Here is a 19,332-nt window from a genome sequence, read left to right on the forward strand (position 1 = left end):
GGTGTGTAAACTTCCGGTTTGGTATACTGCGGACGGTGATTGTATGTTATGGAAACATCTTGAATGTTCTGGTGTTTACGCACTTTCATCACATCGGAAACAGCTTTCGTGTGAGGATCGCTCATCATCCCCCTATTTCCTGTCCAGCTCATCTCGAAAACTTGACCGCTGTCCCCACTGACTGAATATATATGCACTGACTTTTGCTATCACCAATTTATCTTTGTGTTTGATAAATATGATTTGAAAATAAACGTTTTAAATTTGTTAGATTAAATTAGCAACTGAGATGGTCGGTGGCTGTATCCCTGAAGAATTATTGTCCCCCAGAAAGGCTATGTAAGTTCCACATCATTCAAAATAAATTTAGATTTTAAACGTTGTATATTTGTTAGTTCTGTATTCATATAAACTTACATACCGTCGGAAGCGGCTGAAGGGATGGTTCCCATGGCCCCTGATCTGGTAATCTGCCCTCAATTGCTGGTGTTCTATAGCCTGCTTATATAATGTATTGTTATGTTTAGTAATATGTGTCTATGCCAACATACTAGTTATATATATCCGTGATAAGACTATTCATTTTAAAGTACTTTGTTGACAGGTTTTATAATAGTCTTAAGTGATGCTTTCCTTATAAATTGCTTTAGTCACGATCTGGCTGAAAAATGCCGATGTGACTATAAATCGTAACTCCCTCACGATATGAGAAATTGAATAACGTATAATGAACAAGTCTGTCAAGTGAAGTGCAGCTGAATATTATTTAGCCTTTAATCTGAATCATAATGAGATCAATATTCATAATATGATCCGAATGATGATGATAATGGCGCCACCTGTGACAAGATGATAATGTTGATAGATTTGTAATAAAATAAACAAAACAATAATACTGTGTGTCAATGTAACTAAGAAGAAGAGCTCTCCTTGTCAACCTCCTTGAGTAGCGTAAATTTCAATCCTACCTTGTAATCTGATCCTATTCGTTTCGGGAATTGAGATTCAACTATTTTTTTAAAAAACACACAACTAGGTGTCGGATTTCTTTTTAACAGGTCCTCTATTGCAAACATTTCGTCTCGTTGATTCTTATAATACCTTCCAAACACTGATTTAATCACCGACTCGCGGCTTCGTTTGTGTTGAACAGAATCGTCCATTGAGCATTCTCATTCAAACTAGGGTCTGAGTGTTCTGATCGGTTTACAGTTAAAAAAACCTGACTAGGCGCAGAAAAAGGGGAAAAGAAAATGTTTTCAAATTTATAAGAATTGATTTTTCCCTTGTTAACATCCCGCAACCCCTCGGAGACTAATCACACAGCTACCGCAGATGGCCAAACGCCATTCAGTCTTAGTTGAATTTGATTTTATATTCGGAATATAATTCTTACTTCATGAATTCTACTTTTGTCCAAATTAAGTTTTACTGAAGGGATGCTGTCATTCTTTTGATGGTAATGAAATAAGCAGAGCGCCAGAAGTGCAGTGTTTACACACAGCATTTGGAGGAAACGGTAAAGGGCTGTACGTTGATAAGAATGAATACTGTTTTTCCATGCGTGTACTATTTTGTATATATGTATTGAATTGCATTATATTATATAGTGACTTAAGAATACGTGAAGGAATGTACACGTAGATTTGTGCATGAAAGAACAAAATAATGAGTGAAGGAATGTACAAGTGGATGAGTGAAGGAATGTACAAGTGAAAGAGTGAAGAAATGTAGAAGTGGAAGAATGAAGGGATGTACAAGTGGATGAGGGAAGGAATGTACCAGTGGATGAATGAAGGAATGTACAAGTGGATGAATGAAGGAATGTACAAGTGGATGAGTGAAGGAATTTACAAGTGGATGAATGAAGGAATGTAAAAGTGAATGAATGAAGGAATGCCCAAGTGGATGAGGGAAGGAATGTACAAGGGGATGAGAGAAGGAAAGTACAAGTGGATGAATGAAGCAATGTACAAGTGGATGAATGAAGTAATGCACAAGTGGATGAGGGAAGGAAAGTACAAGTGGATGCTTGAAGGAATGTAAAATAGTACGAGGAAAGGAATGCACAAGTGGATGAATGAAGGAATGCACAAGTGGATGAGTGAAGGAATGTACAAGTGGATGTATGAAGGAATGTACAAGTGGATGAGTGAAGGAAAGTACAAAATGATGAGTGAAGGAATGTACAAGAGAATGTGTAAAGGAATGTACAAGCGGATACAATTTGCAAACCTTCAAACTGGGTATGCAATTGTATCAATATTATGGAATATGATTATAAATAATAAAAAGACATTTTTAAATAAAAAGAAATTTTCAAATTGTATTCACTTGACAGGTGTTTCAAATGACTTTAGCTATAACCAGATCTTTACTCAACAATCAATTTAAAAGGACACGTACATTTGTCATCGTATCCCAACTGCGTAGATCGATGCTAATGATGTCAATCCCTGGATTGTCTAGTCCAGACTTGATTATTTACAGACCGCCGTCATATAGATGGAATATTACTGGATGCGGCGGTAAACAACAAACAAACAAACAAACAAACAAACAAACAAACAAGACGTTCCTTTGAACAGTTTTCGGCAACGAATCAATACATTTAGAAAGACTGGTGTTCCTCGATGCCAGTGCACCCCTCCGTGACCTAGCCCCACAAACCTGCTCCACTATCTATCACACGTGTACCTTGACATGTGGTAGACATACATGTACTATCCCAGGCGAAAGCTGGAATGAAATATCACAATAAAATTATCGACATCTTGCAACTCTCTCCCGGGGATCCCCAGCCAGAATGGCGTCATGACCATGGTTGACCAGTACAGGCACAAACTGACAAACTGCAGATTGGGGGCCTCACTCATGTGGGCCTGGAGGATTGCGTGCGGATACAGCGTGTAGAGAGTCAAAGTAGTTTTGGTCTCAAGGTGAAATGTTCCTTCGATTAATGCTCAGTTGAGGTTGACCGAGGCCTATACATGGATGCGATGGCTTGTGGCCACAAAGCACGCTAGCGTGTTTTTGTCTAAGCTGACAGCCTGAGTGTAATTTCTGCAATTGAGATGATGGCAATTGTGGGATATTCTCGCAGGGATGATCTGGCCTAGATGTTGGGCAATTCATGTGTCTAGCATGCTTTTATATGCTGCTGCTGCTGCTGCTGCTGCTGCTGCTGATGATGATGATGATTAGTAGTAGTAGCACTAGTAGCCTGCTGACTTGGTTACTGCATGTCATCGTACCCCAATTGCTTAGATCGATGCTCATGATGTCAATCACTGGACTGTTTAGTCCAGACTCGATTATTTACAGACCGCCTTCATATTGCTGGAATATTGATGAGTGCGGCGTTAAACAACAAACAAATTAACAATCTAGTAGTGATGATGATGATGATGATGATGATGATGATGATGATGATGATGATGATAATGATGATGATGATCTGGACAATGAAGCGGCGAGGCATGGATTAATGGGGACTCACTGAATGATATCAAGTCAGCTGAGTACATGACGTGTTTCGCGACCTGAACTGGGATAAACAGTCCACAATTTCGTAAAACTCCATTTACTGCGGTAATGCTTTCGGTTAACTCTAAAACTTCTGGTGATATATATGCGGAATATGATTTAATATATATTAGGGGGAAACTGAATCTTCAACCACACCACTGATCCAAAAGCAAGATGGATTTCAGTTATGTAACCGACTGACAGTTTAATGTTTATTGAAAGCCTAATACCCTGCTCTGATTTCTAATTTATTTCAAAAGACAATTTAACAAAATATATAGGAATATAATCTCAGTTCCAAGACAACTTTTAGCCTAAAGTGTAATCGATCCAGAACCAATTCTACAAATACATAAATACGTGCGTCCTTGACTTGTTTTTCAAATAAATCCACTGTTAAATCCCACCTGGCTTCGATAGATCAGCGCTCCACAAGACAGAAGTTGTGGAACAATTGCCGTTAAATCAAATCACGTTATTAGATGCCAAAGGGTATAAATGTTTGTCATAGAGTGTGATATCCAGTTGTCAAAGAGTCAATCATTTGTCAGCGTGTTTGGACCCACCCACGCAGCGACAGACATCTCTTGAGGCTTTCTACAAATTGGGTCATGAATAACCCTACCAAGTCTCATCTCTGATTGTAGACATTTAAAGACTGAAAGATTGTCTGACAATGTTTTACAATTTTCAATGGAAGGAAATGCTCTTTGTCTCTGGAGTGCTGTTGACATCGGTTACAGCCACTGCTACAATCGCTGGAACAGATGGCCTAATTGGGCTTGGTAAGGAAACAGTCCGAACAATCATACTTTCCCAGGTGGTGAACACGGTGTCCAATGAAACCAAGGACCATCCCTCGTAATAATAATAGATAATAAATAAAAGCGACAAGACCATTTCCATATTCATAAGAAATCTCTGCCCAAAAGCAGAGTCGATTGTACCATTCGTACTATGTTATGAGCATGTGGGAGATTTATGAATAATAATCAAATAGTGATGATACGAAGTGTTCGCGAAAAGGTGAGAATGGCTTTCTGATTAAGTGGTAGGCATGAGTCAAGATTCAGATGCAGGTGATTACTGCCTGTGGAATAGATGGTATCACTTCTCCTTGCACACACTGCTGCAATTTCCCTCATTTCGCCTGTTCAGAAGAAGTCGAAAATAAAATAACATTTCTCATATGTATTGGTTATAGGACGAAACTGAAGGAATAACGTCTATTGTATTTTTCTGAACTCGTTGGAAGTATAATTACAAATATAGCGCCTAACTTGTATAACATTATGAAACTCGTATGATCACTCCCAAAATCATATAATAATTGTTTTCTGAAAATGACGAGGTTAAATTGAGCCTTCTTAGTGTAAAGTTTTGACCACAGCGACACGTGTTCAAAGTTTGTTCCATCCTGGAATCACTATGAACGAACCTTCCTTACCACGGGAGGCCTACTTCCGATTTGAACAAGCGTTTTGTTTTTGTTTGTTGTTTAACTTTACACTCAGAAAATTCCAGCTGTTTGACGGCGACCTGTTACAAATGATTATTAACAACGATTTTCGTCAACCGAGTTTCCGATCTGACGATCCCATTCATGATGTCGCTCGTACGGTATTGGGGCCGGTTCTAATCCTGGAACTCCCACCGGCTAAGAACAATCATTTGATTTTAGGTTGAAGCATTCATTGACAACCATGCATACATTTTATGAAGTCTAAATATCGGTTGAACTGATACCAGCTATTTTCACTTTAAGCGACACTCTGTCGGCCATCTTATTCAGGGGAAGTCACTCCAGTAGGACTGCCAGGGGCAGATAACTCCGATTTACCAATCCATGCTTCCGAATTTTAAATCTAATGTGTATGACGTGACGTAGCTGGAATATTGCGGCGTAAAAGAACAAAGGAATAAACAAATATCAGATTTATCGATCTAAGGCAACGCGTGAAATAAACATAATAATATATAATAACAGTAATATCCAGTGTAGAGGAACCTCTTGACCTGGCATGTCCGAAACCTATTTAGCTCTGACCTTTGATGTCCTAGAACATTTTGAGCCATAACCTTGTATGTCCGGGGACTTCTGAAGACCTAAACATGCCTGGAAACCTTAAACGGTACCTATGAAGCATGTAAGAGACATTACTAATTACTACTATTTGTGATTCGTTGATCCGGATGTGAGTGAACGTCTTTAGCTCTGACTTTCTCTGTCCAGGAAACCCCGTTAGTTCGGATCTTGAATGTCCGGAAACGTCTTTAGCTCTGAACTTCTTTGTCCAGGAAATCCCTTTAGCTCTGATCACGAATGTCCGGAAACGTCTTTAGCTCTGCCTTTGTTATTCTGGAAATTCTTTAGCCTTGACCTTGTATCGGCGGGAACCCCGTTAGCCATGACCTTCTATCGCCGGGAACCCCGTTAGCCCTAACCTTATATATCCGAGAATCTCTTAACTTCTGACCTAAAATGTCCGATAACCTCTACAGACTTAATCTTGCAGGAAACCTTCACAAAACATATGTGGTACTGGACGTCAGTAGAGGATTAAAAAGGATGTTACTGTCATACAGCTGTTTTTTATGTAGCTATATGTAAAATGTACATTATAAACATAAAGAAATATAAAGTTAGAAGTTAAATCATTGAAGCAAGGCTTGTCGTCCAGCACAGTTGGTGCACTGACGTCACACAGTGAAAGTAATAATTATGAGATCATTCAGAATTACAGTTTGACCTGCCCGTCCTTTGTGGCCCAGGTCACAGGTCGAAGCCTTCTGATGACCGTACAATAAAAGACACTACTGCAATAATGTTTATGTATGTTTATGTATCCTCTATCATCAATTAGGCGGTGACTGTCACCCACCAAGAAGTAACAATTGCTGTAGACCCGGACTTTTCATCACCTCACAAGGACCTACAGAAGAGTGAGTGAGTGAGTAAGTTGGGTTTAACGCCGCTTTTAACAGTATTCCAGTATATCACGGCGTGTCAGGTTAATGTGGGAGGAAAGCCCGAAGTGATCCAGATCTCAGACGTTTACCACTCCGGTGAAACCCACGAGCACAGGTTTGGTGCTGACAAACCTTGAAACATAATCGAGGCGAACCAGGATTCGAACCCGCAATCATAGGTTTCTGGCGTAACCAAGGGACGCACCTCTGGACAACGAATCGGGGCGCCTTAGACGACTGGGCCACCCGCTCTCAGCAATATTCCATCTATATGACGGCGGTCTGTAAATAATCGAGTCTGGACCACACAATCCTGTTATTGATATCAGGAGCATCGACCCATTGGGAAACGATGACATGCATCAACCATGTCTGACACCCGATCCCGTTAGTCGCCTCTTACGACTAGCATTGTCATCTCTTATGGCAAGCACGGGTTGCTTAGATCAATTCTCTACCCGGATCTTCATGGAGCAAAGAACACTTGACATAAAGAACCGAATCCGGGAAGGAATACTTAGAATAACTCCACTACTAGTCCTAATTGTAATTATCATCACCACAATAATATCATCATCATCATCACCACCACCATCATCATCATCATCATCAACATCATCATCATCATCATCATCATCATCATATAAAAGCAAGCAAGACACATGAATTACCCAACATCTAGGCCTGATCATCCCTGCGAGAATATCCCACAATTGCCATCATCTCAATTGCAGAAATTACATTCAGACTGTCAGCTTAGACAAAAACACGCTCGCGTGCTTTGTAGCCACAAGCCATCGCATCCATGTATCGGCCTCGGTCAACCTCAACTGAGCATTAATCGAAGGAACATTTCACCTTGAGACCAAAACTACGTTGCCTCTCTACACGCTGTATCCGCACGCAGCCACTTGGTGTCCCAGTTTCAGTGACTGCAGTAGCTCAAGGTGGGAGTCAGTTAATGAAGTGTCCCATCTGATTGCATCAACACAAGCTGCCACTAACAAACACAGTTCCAAGGAAGTTAGATCCAAGGCAGCCAACAACTTAGGATCAGTGCTGTTGATTGTTTAGGTGACCCTTTCCACTGACTAGGGGGAGGGGTGTGGGCGAATCTTGAACTATCGGACCTCCAGTCATGCCAGTGGTTTCTTTTATTTACCTACAAGGGAAAACGTACCGGTATTCATATATATCGTATCGGCTCAAGGGTCATATCACGTCACGAGGAAACAGTGTATTGTTATTCGGACGGCATTGTTGACGTCATTCGAATCTTATTGTGACGTAAGGTCGGAATGACGTCACACTAGAAACCATTGCCGAAGTCATTCGACAAATTCTGTTTCGGCTGCTGTCTGACTTGCTGTCCTTATAGGTACACACTAAATTCGTCTCTGTATGTAGACTTCTTCTTCGGTAATAAAAAGAACATTATATTCGTGTTCATGTCACATGTGTTTACTACACTCGTCCTAAATTTCGGTATATCCCCTCGTTTAAGCTCGGGAAATACCGGAATTTAGACACTCGTGTCGTAAACATAGTATAGTAGTTGATAGCAGGATACCCGGACCGCTCCTGGCTTCTGATTGGTCGGTTTCTGTGATGTCGTCACTTCCGGTTTCGGTTTGGTCACGTGACTGCGCATGCACCAAAAGTTATATGGGGCATGCGTGACGTCATGATGACGTCATCACAGAAACCGACCAATCAGAAGCCAGGAGCGGTCCGGGTATCCTGCAATCAACTACTTAGTATGACAAGAACACTCATATACATTCTGTTTCTGGTTGGGGTGAATTAAGGATTCCAACTCACGAGCAGTGGATACTGACACTTTAAAGGGACACAACTGTACACAGCGAATTGCGAAGTCTTGGACCAAGATGCCGACCAAACTTTCGACCTCTCTCCCGACACCTCTCGTGATACCTCTGTCATTACATCTCCCACCCGACACCCCTGTCCCGACATCTCTGTCATAACATGTCCCACCCGACACCCCTGTCCCGACACCTCTGTCATAACATATTTCACCCGACACCCCTGTCACACTTTTGGTCGACACCTACCAGTGTCCACAATAAAAGCTTTACAAACAATAAGAAGGTTTGTTTCTTGCTTAACGTCGTACTCAGCAATATTCCAACTATATGACGGCGAGGGGCAGTCGGGTAGCCTAGTGGTTAAAGTGTTCGCTCGTCACGCCGAAGACCCGGGTTCGAATCCCGACATGGGTACAATGTGTGAAGCCCATTATTGGTGTCCCCCGCCGTGATATTGCTGGAATATTGCTAAAAGCGGTGTAAAACCAAACTCACTCACTCACTAACTATATGACGGCGGTCTGTAAATAATCGAGTCTGGACCACACAATCCTGTATTGTTATCAGGAGCATCGACCCATTGGTTAACGATGACAAGCATCAACCATGTCTGACACCCGATCCCGTTAGTTGCCTCTTACGACAAGCATAGTCGCCTTTTATGGCAAGCATGGGTTGCTGAAGACGTATTCTACCCGGGATCTTCACGGGTCACAAACAATAGGACTAATGTTCGATTCAATCTGAGACCCTGTTACGCCATTACTTCCTTAGCTGTACTTAGGACCAGTACGTGACATAAGTAAAATCACCATGATTCTCATGATTCGTTATCAAGATATTTGCTAATCTGGCCGACAGCACAGAAGAACAAGTCGCCCGGCTTAACGGGGTGTCACAGAGGAGTTTTACGACCAAATCCAGCTTCGGTTATGATTTATTCATAAGCATATCGGAACAAGACGTTTTTGTTTCATGTCAATTGTCAGCTGGCGTCTGCCGTATCCGTGCCTGCAGCTTGGAATCTGGCGTCAATACATCGGTGGAGATGATGTTCAAAACAATGCCGGCCTCCATCACTGTTGCCGACCCCTACTGTTCCCAACACACACCAGTCATCGCGCTTCGTGGCAGTATCTATAATTCATGAAATGCTGTTATTTGTAATAAATGCTATATTTTGCGGCCACATTTTCCTCGCTGGCACGGCATCCACGCTGCTGGAGGTAGTGCAGCACACGACGTCGTCCCACGCACTCACTTCACAACTGCTGCTCAGTGACAGTTATATCTTTTTAATGTTTCTTTTTTTCCCGATTTCAGATTGTTTCATCTGTCATTATTTTTCTCAGCATGGTGTGATATTAAGGGTGGAAAAATGTTTAAGTGCAGAACATTTCATCTTCCCGAGGCAAGGGCGTTAACTGACTATACAAGTCTAGTTTCCACCCATGCCGAACTAGGCCGGAATTCCGGAGTTACATTTTGGCTGGACAATGAGGTCTATACATAGTCCAATCAAAATCGCGTAACGAACTACATCCGGGTCGTTAACAACATGGATTTCAACATGCAGATTTCGGTCGACTGGAGGATTTGCAAAGCATGTGTACTGTCAACTGGCTGTCGACAGATATTTGGCAAAACTTTTCATGTATTTATCATAGGGCTCAAGTGATCTGATAACTTCACGGGGTAAGACCCGTTTTTTTTACAATAAAGATTTTGATTATCGATCAGATCGTCTTGACCGGGCGCCGCCATTTTCTTTGAAGCAAATGCAAGTGATATCAGAGATGGAATCTGATTGGTCAATAGGATCGACATAACAAGACATAACTCGCAATAGCCAATGGTGGCACGAGCATGGAAAGTCCAGCCTAGTTCGGCAAGGGTGGAAACTGGACTTTAACAGTCAGTCAACGCCCTTTCCGCAGGAGGGGCGGTCGGGTAGCCTAGTGGTTAAAGCGTTCGCTCGTCACGCCGAAGACCCGGGTTTCGATTCCCGACATGGGTACAATGTGTGAAGCCCATTTCTGGTGTCCCCGGCCGTGATATTGCTGGAATATTGCTAAAAGTATCGTAAAACCATACTCACTCACTCACTTTACTGAGGAAGATGAGAACATTTATTCTACCGTTCAACATATTTGAAATGACAGTTGCGAGTGCGTCATATTGTTTAATGAAGTTTGCTAAAATACATTTTTCCTTACGCTTAGTGGAGGCCCAGTCGTCGTTGGCACCGCAATACGACGTGCACGGTTGCCTCCCTTAGATGTTCCAGACACCTATGATTGTGGCTACGAATACCCGATTCGCCCTGATTATGTTTCTAGGTTTGTCAGCACCAAACCCGTGTTCGTCTGGGATCTTCTTCACTTCGGGTTTTCCTCCCACATCAAACTAACACGTGGTTCAGACAATTCATTGATTATATCACAGGAGTGATTGAGTGAGTGAGTTAAAACTTAACGTCACATCGGCATTATTTCAGCCATATAGCGGCGAAAACAAGTAACCAGTAACCATAGCGAGGCCAACGTGCTGGGGAGCATGGGGACTTACAGTGCCGCATCTTCCTGCTTGATACCCCAGCAGGATTTACGTCATCACTTTAGCTACTGGTGGTTGTGCATAATACTAGCCAATATTGAAAAATACTCAGCAATGAGTTGGCTTTAAAACACTGGTTGATGATAGTTACATCGATTATGATAGGAATTACGCATCACACAAGGGGACAATCATTTTACGGTACTTTAACCTCCTGGGCAGAGCCTTTATAATGTCAGTTGGTAAAAGCATCATACCAATTTAAAAACAATCAATTAATTATTCTCAAACATATATAAAATTTATTATTCAGACCAATTTCTTTCAAGTGGTTCATAGTTAGGGATGTAGGTTGTTTAAGATCGAGCATACCTATGTAATACCATAAGGATTTTAAGTCTAGGCGCCTTGTTGAACAGCATGTGCTCCAACATCGCTATTTGACATGACATCAAAGAAAGGGATGCCGGTAGCATCTTCATCAACTTGATAAAACATAGCATTCTGTATCTATCAGCAACCACCTTTCAATATCCTGGGTGTGAGTATGGTTTTACGCCGCTTTTAGCAATATTCGAGCAATATCACGACGGGGGACACCAGAAATGGGCTTCACACATTGTACCCATGTCGGGAATCGAACCCGGGTCTTCGGCGTGACGAGCGAACGCTTTAACCACTAGGCTACCCGATCGCCCCTTCAATATCCCGAATGCATTGAACTAATGGGAAATACTTTGTTGTTACAAAGAGCTAATTATTCTCAATGAAAATCAACATGATCCAAAGTTGATTGGGGTAAGAAACAAAGAACCGTCAGACACTTGACCCAAGTCACTCCAGACTCTCACACAGCCACCAAAACATCACGTGCATGGTCACGTGACTTTGCATAACATGTAGATGTCAGTCTGACACCAGACTCTAATCTCCTCACTGTATAGACCATGTGTATTGTAGCACGGTTTCAGAATGGTTGGATGCCATTAACAAATGTACATTGCAATCGATCAGTAATTGGTATGTAGTGTACACGTGCTGGATGACGTGACTCGACTGAGATGACGGGGCCTTAGATAATGGGGGATGGGGTTGCTGATGCAGCTCTGTACAAGGGTACTTGGGAGATGCTATTTACATGTACCCGATATGCTGAGGTCGTGGATTGGATTTCACATTGTTTTTTTTTCTATTTTGGTAAAAATGGTAATGTATTTCTGTTCCTCAAATGATATACCATTTAATTTAATCTGTTACACATACACGCACACGCACACACGCACACACATACGCACACACACACGCACGCACGCACGCGTACGCTATTCGCACGTACGCACATACGCATGCACACGACCAGTATATTTCTGCAGGCATGTCTAGGCAGGCATGACTAGGTATTCTCTGTCCCGTGAAGATTCCGGGTGAGAATATGTCTTCAGCAACCCATGCTTGTCGTTTGAGGCAACTAACGGGATCGGGTGGTAAGGCTCGCTGACTTGGTTGATGCATGTCATCGTATCCCAATTGCGTAGATCGATGCCCTTCATGTCAGTCACTGGATTGCCTGGTCCAGATTCGATTATTTACAGACCGTCATCATATAGCTGGAATATTGCTGAGTGCGGTGTTAAACAACAAACAAACAAACAAACAAAGGTTTCCTCTGTTAGTGCCGAATTTGGCTACCGTGCAACAACAATCTTGAACTGAAAGGCAAACTCCAGCAGTCATCCACAGAGACCAGGCGCCAGCTTTCGGGGATAAGGATCTTTTCTTTACATATATCAGACGAATTTTTGATGAACCTGGACTTAGCTACATCTGGTTGTCACAAAGTTTCAAAATTCCTACTTATCTAAACCACTTAGTCCATAAAAACATAAATGACATTAACCTACAGTGTTGGACAAGTGCAAGAGATAAGTCTTCAAAAGGCACAATGTTAGTATCATAAAAAAAGATTGCCTAAATTTTGAATATTATTTAAACATATTGCAGGAAACCATTTGGCGATTCTTACTTAAAGAACTTGTAACCATAATCTACCTATTGAAACTGGAAAAAATACCTCTAACCGAAAGGAAATGCCAGCTTTGTTAATTATCTGACATAGGTGATGAATTCCATTGTTTGTTTATTTATCCATCTTTACAAAACGAGAGAAACCATTTTTTTACACAGATTCTACTACATCAAACCCAATATGCATAAAATGAATTTACTTTTCAATAATTCACGATTAGGAATATTGAGAAAACTGTCCAAATTCTGTAAAATCATCATGTCATTGTTTAAACCTATCAAGTAACTCTCCCTCTTATCGAATTGCACATATATTGCTACCCTGGTGAATCTGTATAAATATGCACGCATGCTCGGCAAAGATGTTTTTCTATCTAAAATATATTTATATTTTTTTTTTGTCGAAATAATTTTGTACCTCTGATGCCACTAATAGTGGCCTGAGTGTAAATAAAATTCAGTTCAGTTCTGCCACTGTTTCGGGCCGGGCAGCGGAGTTCTAGAGGGATAGCGAGATCCTCGAAGATGATCTAAGATCAGAGAGATCTTCAACTGCCACCACTAATGAAATTGTTGATCAAATACATATTATCATGGATGATCGACGACCAAGCCAATGAAGTAGGCATAAGTCACGCGAGAGTTGAGAAGATTCTGGGGTATGAACAGATCATGAAATAGGATTCAGCACGCCGGTTTCCAACTCTTTTGAATACAGATGGCTGCAGCTTCATCTCTCGAGAGGATAACGCATACACGCCATGTGATTTATTCCTCTCTACAACATACACATGTTGCGTTATTTATGTCCATGAGTATAAGCATTACGGACGGTTTCACATGGGATCATGCATATGACAAGTTGTTTTCGAAGCAACGAGGAAATCATCTTCCTGAGGCAAGGGCGTTTACTGACTATTAAAGTCCAGTTTCCACCCTTGCCGAACTAGGTTAGAATTCCGGAGTTACATTTTGCCTGGTCTAACGAGTCAATGCATAGTCCAATCAAAATCGCGTTGCGAACTAGACCGTCCGTAAACAACATGGATTTCAACGTGCAGATTTGGACTACAGGAAGCATGGGTCGGTACACATGCTTCCCGCAGTCGGCCAAAATCTGCTCGTCGACAGATATTTTGCAAATCCTTTCATGATTATAATCAAGGTGCTCAAGTGATTCGATGGATTTCGCGAGGTAAGGCACATTGCAATTGCAAGTGTTATGAGAGGTGAAATCTGATTGGTCAATAAGAGGGACATAGAAGGGACATAACTCGTAATAACCACTGGTAGCGCTACAATCGAGCCTGGACAATCCAACCTTGTTCGGCAAGGGTGGAAACTGTACTTTTATAGTCAGTTAAAGCCCTTGCCTCGGGAAGATGATAATTCGGAACAACGACGTTAACTTGTATCCGTTATTACAAGTACGCTTTACATCTATAAAGTAAAAAAGTTGATCCACGAAAAAACTCATTCCAAACCATATGGTCAGCAACCATATACAGTGGATGCGGATATGTGGATGCGTGGATGGTTGTATCGAGTGGAGGTTGAGGCGCTAACACAGCATGTGTTCACGTGGGATCTGCCAGGGTGAGTGAGTGAGTGGGTTTAACGCCGCTTTAAACAGTATTCCAGTTATATAACAGCGTGTCAGCTAAATGTGGGAGGAAAGCCCCAAGTGATTTCAGGTCTCAGACGTTTACCACGAGCACGGGTATGGTGCTGACAAACCTAGAAACATAATCATGGCGAACCGGGATTCGAACCCACAATCATTGGTTCCTGGTGTGCCCAAGGGACGCAACTGTGCACAGCGAAATGCGGGGTTGGATCCAGGGGTAAATGTAGGTTTACCGAAATGCGACCAACTGATGTTATTCCGGGACAAGCCTAATAGCGACTCGTGCCCCTCTCGTGGCCATTTTGGTGACCGGGTTCCGATTTAGCGCAAACGGGCATACCTAAAACAATTGTCAACTCGTTGCGTAATAGTTCACGCATATTTCCCCATATATTATATATATTTCAGATGCAATTTAAAGCACATCGGGTCATGCGGAATTATACAGTATGATTGAACACATTTAACTGTGTCTTGGGTATATTTTTAGATGCAAGACATATGTAAAATAAAAAATTATTCCTGAGGGATTCTTTTACGAAGAACTTGAAGTCATACGCGCATTCTGATTGGTTTGTCGTATTTTCGCACATACCATTCATCGATAGGGGGACGAGTCTTCTTGTAGATTACGGAAAGGGGCGAGTGGTGACGAATGGAAATAGAGAAGGGCGATGTACACGAACATCCCTGAGCTTGTCCATCGCCGCGTCTCAATCGGTCCACACTGTCCATTCAGTCCTCCTGGTCATCCACAATGCGTTCGATCTTGTAAGAACTGTCCAACACCCTAATGCTACCAATCATTTTAGTTTAATCAGCGTCATGGAAATGGCCAATAACCGACTTAATTCTAATCACGTGATCTTTGACCTTCACATTCATACACTTTGACCTGTCAGCTGGATGAAAGCCCGGACTTGTTCACGCACGTACTGTAGAGGGAATATTAGAGACCGGTCAAAGAGACTTTGGGGAAGGTAACCAAAAATATGACAATCTCGAAGGGAGGGTCATAAAACATTAACGCATATTTGGGGAGGATCATGAATAAAGAACATTTTTATATTAAAATATATAGTGCTTTTTGTCGTCTTTTTAAGGTGGGTCATGGAAAAATGTACAAAGACATGGGGCAAGTCATCCAAAAATATGGCCCCCATTAGGAAAGGGTAATTATTTTCAGTAACTCAGCGCATCAAAGACCTTTGACACACACCCTTGTAATAAACGACCGGTCCCTTAGGTCTCTGTGGTCGGTATGGACATCTGTTCTTGGTCGATTCGTTACATCAACTGCCAGACCTCTGAAGATCCGGGTTAGAATAGGTCTCTAGCAATCCATGCCTGCCATAAAAGGCGACTATGCTTGTCGAAAGAGGCGACTAACGGGGTCGGGTGGTCTGGCTCGTTGACACGATTACATGTCATCGTATCCCAATTGCGTGGATCGATGTTCATGATGTCAATCACTGGATTGTCTGGTCCAGACTCGATTATTTACAGACCGCCGTCATATATCTGTAATAGTGCTGAATACGGCGTTAAACAACAAACAAACATTTAACTCCCAAGTTTCTGGTTTAGAATGACGTTCAACAGAGAAAATACATTTAAATAAGACGTCAGTTCCACCTATCAACTATCCGAGCTGTCATGACACTATACAACGACAACATCGTATTTTTATAAATATTTTTAAAATATATTTTTAAATTTTTAAAAAATTTATTTTATTATTTTTTTAAAAGGACAATGGCTTTTAATTCACAGGTGCTACACAAATTACATTCTCTTCAACAAGAAATGTTCATTGTTCATGACACTTCACATGGGTCATAGATTTAGGTCCTGCCAAAAAAGCACCCTGTCCTCCAACATAGTAGAGATTATACCAAACGTATGAAAACAATAACCTTTAATCAATGAGACCGCCTCCGTGGTCTTGTGGTAGAGCGTCCGCCCGGAGAGCGGAAGGTCCGGGGTTCGATTCCCGGCCGATTCCCGACCAAAAGACGTTAAAAGATGGTACTTGTTGTTACTCTGTCTGGCGCTCGGCATTAAGGGGCTAAAACAAGGACTAGTACAAGCAGCCACACAAACACACTCACGTACATGCACGTCGCTATATAAGTGCAATAATCTTGGACGCGACGTTAAACTCAATTTCACCTCACCTCACCTTTAATCAATGATGAGAAAACAAGCCATCCTGTATAATCATGAACGAAGCCAGAAAAGTAAGGGTTACAATCACAAGTGAAAAGAAATGTGCCAGACAAGGCTTGTATACACAAATGGTCGTTAACAGATTCTAAACTACTTTAAACTTCCCACAGTGCCGCTCCTCCAGTGATCTAAACACGATGAAGCTATAAATACCAAAGGAGGCGTCGTATAATGTCCGATGCTTGCAATATATTTGGTAGCATTAATGTGAAGGTATATTTATTATATTTTCAAAATCGTATATTGACCTTTTCGCTTAATTTGATCATGTAAATACGTGCAGAATTCCAGTCGGCAAAACACGACGTAAAATAACCACCCGAACTTGTATGCAGTGTTATCATTCGCAGTATTCCGTGCACTGCAGTATAACTCGCTCAGCAGGGGCGTAATTCAGAGTTTGTGGGATACAACCATAATACCAGTGACCCACATTCAATTGTATTCAACGAAATGTACACAGTCCAAACGTCAATAAGTAATGGCTGTCGGTTCGACCCAAGCACATTCTAGAAATAGGCTTAATGGTCGGCAATCAACAAACAATTGGTCACGATCGTAAAGTTGTTCGATGAAGCGCTTGTCAGGAACAGTAAAATTATCGGTGAAGTTAACACCGTCTGAACTTTCCCGAACATCGATGTTTCAGTGATTAGAGAGAAAGCCTAGACAACATAACGCTGGGGGGTGCATGTTTTTATCCCATAACAAGTCAGTCTAGCTGATGCTACGGAGTGAAGCGGTTTTTTTTAAACTAATGATCAGTTGGTGTTTGTGTTTGGTTGTTTTATGAATGAGGAATGCACCGAGCCTCTCAGAGATAAGAATCAATGCATGTACACTATATGCACTGAACATATGAACTCTACTGTTAGCATGGCTCCTTAACCATCCGAACGTCTACTGCTGCACCGTGTCTCGCCCACATAGCTATAACAGCGCCACGCCCATACAATACTACCATTGCTACGCCTATACAGCACTACCAGTGCCGCACCTATACAGCACTACCAGTGCCACGCCCATACAGCACTACCAGTGCCACGCCCATACAGCACTACCAGTGCCACGCCTATACATCACTACCAGTGCCACGCCCATACAGCACTACCAGTGCCACGCCCATACAGCACTACCAGTGCCACGCCCATACAGCACTACCAGTGCCACGCCCATACAGCACTACCAGTGCCACGCCTATACATCACTACCAGTGCCACGCCCATACAGCACTACCAGTGCCACGCCTATACATCACTACCAGTGCCACGCCCATACAGCACTACCAGTGCCACGCCTATACATCACTACCAGTGCCACGCCCATACAGCACTACCAGTGCCACGCCTATACATCACTACCAGTGCCACGCCCATACAGCACTACCAGTGCCACGCCCATACAGCACTACCAGTGCCACGCCCATACAGCAGTACCAGTGCCACGCCTATACAACACTACCAATGCCACGCCCATACAGCACTACCAGTGCCACGCCCATACAGCACTACCAGTGCCACGCCCATACAGCACTACCAGTGCCACGCCTATACATCACTACCAGTGCCACGCCCAAACAACACTACCAGTGCCACGCCCAATAACACTATAAGTGCCACGTCCATACAACCCTACCAGTGCCACGTATATACAACACTACCAGTGCCACGCCTATACAGCACTACCAGTGCCACGCCCATACAACACTACCAGTGCCACGTATATACAACACTACCAGTGCCACGCCTATACAGCACTACCAGTGCCACGTATATACAACCCTACCAGTGCCACGCCTATACAGCACTACAAGTGCCACGTATATACAACACTACCAGTGCCACGCCTATACAGCAGTACCAGTTCCACCCCCATACAGCACTACCAGTGCCACGTATATACAACACTACCAGTGCCACGCCTATACAGCAGTACCAGTTCCACCCCCATACAGCACTACCAGTGCCACGTATATACAACACTATCAGTGCCACGCCCATACAGCACTACCAGTGCCACGTATATACAACACTACCAGTGCCACGTATATACAACACTACAAGTGCCACGCCTGTACAGCAGTACCAGTGCCACGTATATACAACACTACCAGTGCCACGTATATACAACACTACCAGTGCCACGCCCATACAGCACTACCAGTGCCACGTATATACAACACTACCAGTGCCACGTATATACAACACTACCAGTGCCACGTATATACAACACTACCGGTGCCACGCCGACACAACACTGAGTGAGTGAGTTGGGTTTAACGCCGCTTTTAACAGTATTCCAGTTATATCACGGCGTGTCAGCTTAATGTGGGAGGAAAGCCCGAAGTGATGCAGGTCTGAGACGTTTACCACTTCGGGGAAACCGAAGAACACGGATATGGTGCGGAAAACCTAGAAACATAATCGGGGCGAACCGGGATTCAAACCCACAACCATAGGTGCCCAAGCCACGCAACTCTGCACAGCGAACACGCCCATCCATCACTACCAGTGCCATGCCCGCCGTTATTACTGCCACACCTACCAGTGTCACACACACACACACACC

The 19,332-nt window shown here is 42.7% G+C and overlaps 1 protein-coding gene across 1 annotated transcript; it reads left to right on the top strand.

Moving 5' to 3' along the window:
* The first annotated feature begins 1,896 nt into the window (after positions 1–1,896).
* LOC139442276 (mucin-2-like) lies at positions 1,897–18,368 on the top strand. Its single transcript, XM_071223068.1, has 2 exons — positions 1,897–1,989; positions 17,640–18,368. The coding sequence occupies exons 1-2, from the start codon at positions 1,897–1,899 to the stop codon at positions 18,366–18,368; spliced, it is 822 nt and encodes a 273-aa protein (XP_071079169.1).
* Positions 18,369–19,332: the final 964 nt, after the last annotated feature.

Source organism: Haliotis cracherodii, unplaced genomic scaffold, assembly GCF_022045235.1.
Source record: "Haliotis cracherodii isolate W230 unplaced genomic scaffold, xgHalCrac1.p SCAF_5, whole genome shotgun sequence".
Taxonomy (NCBI): Eukaryota; Metazoa; Mollusca; class Gastropoda; order Lepetellida; family Haliotidae; genus Haliotis; species Haliotis cracherodii.